Source organism: Gavialis gangeticus, unplaced genomic scaffold (genome assembly GCF_001723915.1).
Source record: "Gavialis gangeticus isolate Ggan-Ray unplaced genomic scaffold, GavGan_comp1, whole genome shotgun sequence".
NCBI lineage: Eukaryota > Metazoa > Chordata > Crocodylia > Gavialidae > Gavialis > Gavialis gangeticus.
Window position 1 is genome coordinate 24,340,305 of NW_017729002.1, and position 5,075 is coordinate 24,345,379.

The 5,075-nt window shown below is 46.2% G+C and overlaps 1 protein-coding gene across 1 annotated transcript in view; it reads right to left on the minus strand.

Moving 5' to 3' along the window:
• LOC109290865 (syntaxin-binding protein 4-like) overlaps positions 1 to 5,075 on the minus strand; it is a 141,460-nt gene that overhangs the window by 92,663 nt on the left and 43,722 nt on the right. Inside the window, exon 2 of the mRNA XM_019507686.1 lies at positions 4,743 to 4,810. Coding sequence (XP_019363231.1) covers positions 4,743 to 4,780 — 38 coding nt within the window. The 5' untranslated portion in view covers positions 4,781 to 4,810. The remainder of the gene's footprint in view (positions 1 to 4,742; positions 4,811 to 5,075) is intronic.

Consider the following 5,075-nt stretch of genomic DNA (forward strand, 5'->3'; position numbering starts at 1 on the left):
CCCCAGGCAGCAGGAGCAGCCTCCTGTGATCCAGCAGGCAAATCAGGGACCTGCACCCCTGGGAGGAGTCTGGCAGGGCCCCTGCAGCCCTTCCAGAGGTGCAGGTGGGCCCCCAATGTGCTGCTGACACCTGGGACCAGCACTGGGCGCAGTCTGCACCCAGCACCAGGAAGACTGGTGCTGCTGCTGGCCCCAGCCAGCAGAAGCAGCCTCCTGTCATCCGGCAGGCAGATCGGGGGCCTGCCCACACCCTGGGAGGGCTGCAGGGGTCTGCCGGGCTCCTCCCAGGTGTGCAGGCGGGCCCCTGATCTGCCTGCCGGATCACAGGAGGCTGCTCCTGCTGCCTGGGACGGGCACTGGGCGCAGCTTGCACCCAGCACCGGGAAGACTGGTGCTGCTGCTGGCCCCAGCTGGCAGCAACAGCATGCTGTCATCGGGCGTGCAGATCTGAGGGCCCGCACCCCCGGGAGGGCTGGGGGATGTGCCAGAATCCTCTTGCGGGGTGCAGCACCCAGATCTGTGCTGGATGACAAGAGGCTGCTGCTGCTGGCTGGGACCGGTGCTGAAACCAAGTAAGCCCAGCTTCGAAACATTTCAAGTGCCCTTCTTTCATTTTGAAGCTATTACAAAGGCTTTTGTTTCATTTCGATTTCACTGTTTTGAGCTCAAAATGCATCAAAACAGCTTCAAAATGAAACACCCAGCGAAATTTTGCACAGTCCTACTGCCAGGTGCAATAATCTGGGAGCTAACTTTGCCTGTGAAGACAAAAGTGAAAAAGGCATTGAGTATGTCAGCCTTTTCTGTATCCTCTGTCACTAGGTTGCCTCCCCCATTCCGTAAGGGACCCACACTTTCCCTGATCTTCCTTTTCTTCCTTACGTACTCATAGAAACCCTTCTTGTTTCCTTTCACATCCCTTGCTAGCTGCAACTCCAATTGTGATTTGGCCTTCCTGACTACCTCCCTGCATGCCCAAACAATACTCCTATATTCCTCCCTAGTTTTTTGTCCAAGTTTCCACTTCCTATAAGTTTCCTTTTTGTGATTTAGTTTACTGAAGAGTTCCCTGCTAAACCAAGCTAGCCTTCCTGCTCATCGGGATGGCTTGTTCCTGCACTCTCAGTAAGACTTCTTTAAAGGTACAGCCAGCTCTCCGAGACTCCTCTCCTCCTCAGACTGACTTCCCAGGGGATCCTGCCCAGGAGTTCCCTGAGCAAGTCCAAGTCTTCTTTTCTGAAGTCCAGGTTCCTTACTCTGCTGCTCTCCATCCTTCCTTTCCTTAGGAACCTGAACTCAATCATCTTGTGGTCGCTGCTGCCCAAGTTGCCATCTACTATTTAATAATACATTCCCCACCAATTCTTTCCTGTTTGTGAGCAGCAGGTCAGGAAGAGACTGGCGCCTAGTTGGCTACTGTAGGACTTGCACCAGCACTTGCACCACCACTGGTACTATTCTATATGAGTCAGGGCCCAGGGCAAGCATCTGTGCTGAAGAAGGAAGCTTAAGTATGTGTTTAAGGGCCCATGTTCACCACCTCCGTGCCAAGCCTGGGAAAGCCTTAAGAAATAAGCCCTGTCCACTCATTCCTGCTGCCTGCATGCCAAATCCAGGAAGACAAGCATCATAGCTTTTCTATAGTGGCACTGAGTGATAGGGTCTCTTTCCCCAGCATGCTGATTGGTATGTTCTTGGAGCTGCCCCAAAACTGCCACACTGACTAGTCTTCAAGTTCCAGTGCACAGAGCATGGAAATTAGCAGGCAGGATGTGCTTTGTGGGATTCCCAAGCTCCACATGGATGCAGTTTAGATAAGCCATAAGGGTCAGATCCTATTACGGTCCCAATGCAATTCAGCTCCACCGTTCCTCCGACCGTGAAAAACTCTACCCATGTAACATGCAGTCATTAGGCCTTAACATCAAGTAACAAAAAGACACTGAGGAGGAGGAGAACCCACCCATCTTTTCCATAAACAGGTTTTCAGGGGCTTGTGTAGGGTGAAATAAGATGGCAGTTAGGCAGCCAGGTCCACTGAGATGCTTAAGTGAAAAAGAATCTAGCCAAAGCATTTTCCTGAATTGGACCCAAGGAGAATGAGTGAAAATAAATATAGTTAAAACCATACCACAATACCTGAATGGTTAACAGGCCTCAGGGTTGCAGAGACAGACAATGCATTCAGCTTCCACTGAAACCAAACAGCTTGCCATTTGTCTTTTTTTGGTGGGGAGGTTGTTTTGGTTTGTTGTTTTAAAAACATGGGTCACCACCCCCAAATTCCTACCCTGATCCAGGTGACAAAAGCCCAGAAAGTCCAGGGGTCTTGGGAACCTGGGCTTGGTGTTCACATCTCATCAAAATAGATTTTCAGGGAAGGAACAGCCCAAAAAGCCATGTCCAGAACCAAAAGCGAGAAATGCATTTCTCATGGCATTCATTTACTGCAACCCCATCTTGAGAGTGGATCTCTCAGTAGCTGCTGGGGGCCTTCAACAGGGCTGTGAAAAAGAAATGCTACCACAAATTTTGTTCAAATTTCCCCATATTATAATTATAAGGGACTCCACTGTAACTACCTATTACATTGTTTGAAGAAGCCCAAACAATTCCACAAATAAAATGAAAATGAAACAACACCCTTACACTATCTACTTAGTAAGTCAGCACAATATTAAAAATCATGGATGTCATCACAAACCAACAAGCATCATGATCCATTGACCAGTCTAGGAATTAGAACTCTTGGATTCTTTATTCAGCTGTGCACTGACTGAAGTGTGGGAGATATTGAGTAGGTCACTTGAGTCTACTATGTCTCAATTTCCCCATCTGGAAAAGAGGAATGATGAGGCTTACCTATCCTTATAAAGCACTTTGAGATCAATGGATGATGGGTGCTATATACCATAAGGATATTTCCTATCAATCCATCATAATTATTAATAAATTAACCGCTACTCCTTGGGAATATTACAAGTATATTTTAAATAGAAAAGGTGTAATAATAATTACTATTAAAAAGCACAGCTCTAATATAGCACTTTTTTCAGTAGATCTCAAAACAATGATGAAAACATACTTGATGCAGAATGCACTGCAACTGAAAACTTGTCTAACTTTATTTCAACCATCCAATTGGTCCAATAAAAAGTTATCACCCTAAAAAAATCATTGCCCCCCCTTAATAAAGGAGGTCAATATTGGCACTCCCCTTTTCCAAAAGGGAAAAGTTAAGCGCAGTGAGTTGATGTGTTTTGTCAAAGATCTACCAGTACGGTGGTGAAAGCAGAGCCCAGGTTTCCTAAGCCCCAGTCGAGTACTGTATCCACTATTTCACACATCACCCCATAAGCATCAATTCATGATGAATTTATATGAACATACTGCTATTTGAGTTGACCACTGTGTGTGTTATTAATGCACACATATATAACTTTTTCCAGTTTTTAGATGGCAGTTTAAAAATGTATTTGGCATCACTGTTAAACTTCTTATGTTCTGATGAAATATATACTTTTACATACCCCAATAATGTGGTTTCAGTTGGAAAGGTAGTCATTTATTAGATTCTAAGTCCTTGAGTTTTGTAGATCATGTGATAGATAAATAGTCGTCATTTTGCAACCTTAACTTTTTTAAATAAAGGGGTTTGATTTCTTCTTAAGTACACACCTGGGTGTGGCACTTGGGAGCGGGGGTTACCTCTTTTAGGCAAGTAAATGAAGGTAGAATTTAAAATATTTTAAATAAACAGAATGAACAAGTTTGCTATTAAGACCTTGATTTGGGAAAGCACATAAACACACATTTAATTTTTAAATGCACATATTTTGGTTTTGCAACATAAAAGAGAATGTTTCACCACAGGTGGCAAAAGTGGGGTGTGCTAACCGGACTCAGCCCACGCAAAGGCAGGGTAGCAGGTAGGGCTGTAGGGCAGCCCAGCCACAGGCTGCTGCAGCAGAGTGGGGAGGGACAGGCACACTGAGATACCCTGCGCACTTGCAGCCAGGATTGCAGCTGGCCCAGCTGCAGGCAGGTAAGTTTTTTTTCAATCTTTATGACTGCCTGGGCTGGGGGTGGAGGGGGGGAGATTGAGACCCCCACAGTGCAGGAGACAGTGGGGTAGAGATAGGGCAAATCATTTGCCCCTGCCCCACTCCCTCTTGCACTGTGGAGACTGTCCCATGACCCGGCCTGGCTGAGACCCCATTCATGGTGAATGGAGCCCTGGTTGAGCTGGGTGATGGGACAGTCAAGGGGGAGGGGGGCACATGGCCCCCCCAATCTTAGCATGGGGCAATGGCAGGCTGCAGCTGTGAGGTGGGCTCAGCCTCTGCTCCCTGCCTCTGTGTCTCTCTGCCACCGCTGCTTTGAAAGCGGCATGGCGCCCCCCCCACGCCCCCCCAATTTTTTTTTCTCCCTCCGCCTATGCGTTTCACCCTAACTGTACTTTTCTGTGAAAGGCCCTTTTTCATCAAAAAATAATCATGAGACAAAATATCAACCAGCTCCACTTAATTCCAAACATGTATGAACAGAGAAAGAAGCACTTTCCTTCCTTCTAGAGCTACAAACAAGATCAAAATAAGAGAAAAATGCTGAAAACAAAACGTAACATGAGTCCCCAACAAAATTTTCAAAGAAACAGAGTAAAATAAAAGCAGACGGGCTTATGTGGGAAAGAGAAACATAGGGAGAAAATGCCAAAAAAAAATGGATAATGAGTTACCTACCGGTGATTGTGTCGGTGATAGTTGTATTCTTCCCCCATCCTACAGCCAATCACCAGAATTGTCTCTTCCTGCCAGGAAGCAAGGAGGCAAAAAAGGCTGTCATTTAATGAAAATATAGTATCCAGCCATTTACTTTACCTGCCTCTTCCATGAGAACTACCCAAAAATTCAGGGAAGAAACCTGTCCTCCACAGTCCACACTACTCAGGTGGGCTAAGTGGTAGAAGATCTTGCACTTTCCCTGAAGAGTCAAATACTGATCATTGCCAAAGGCAGAGTTTGGTCAGCTCAAATGCAGTGAATATTATGTTCCTAGGCTCCAGAGATACAACA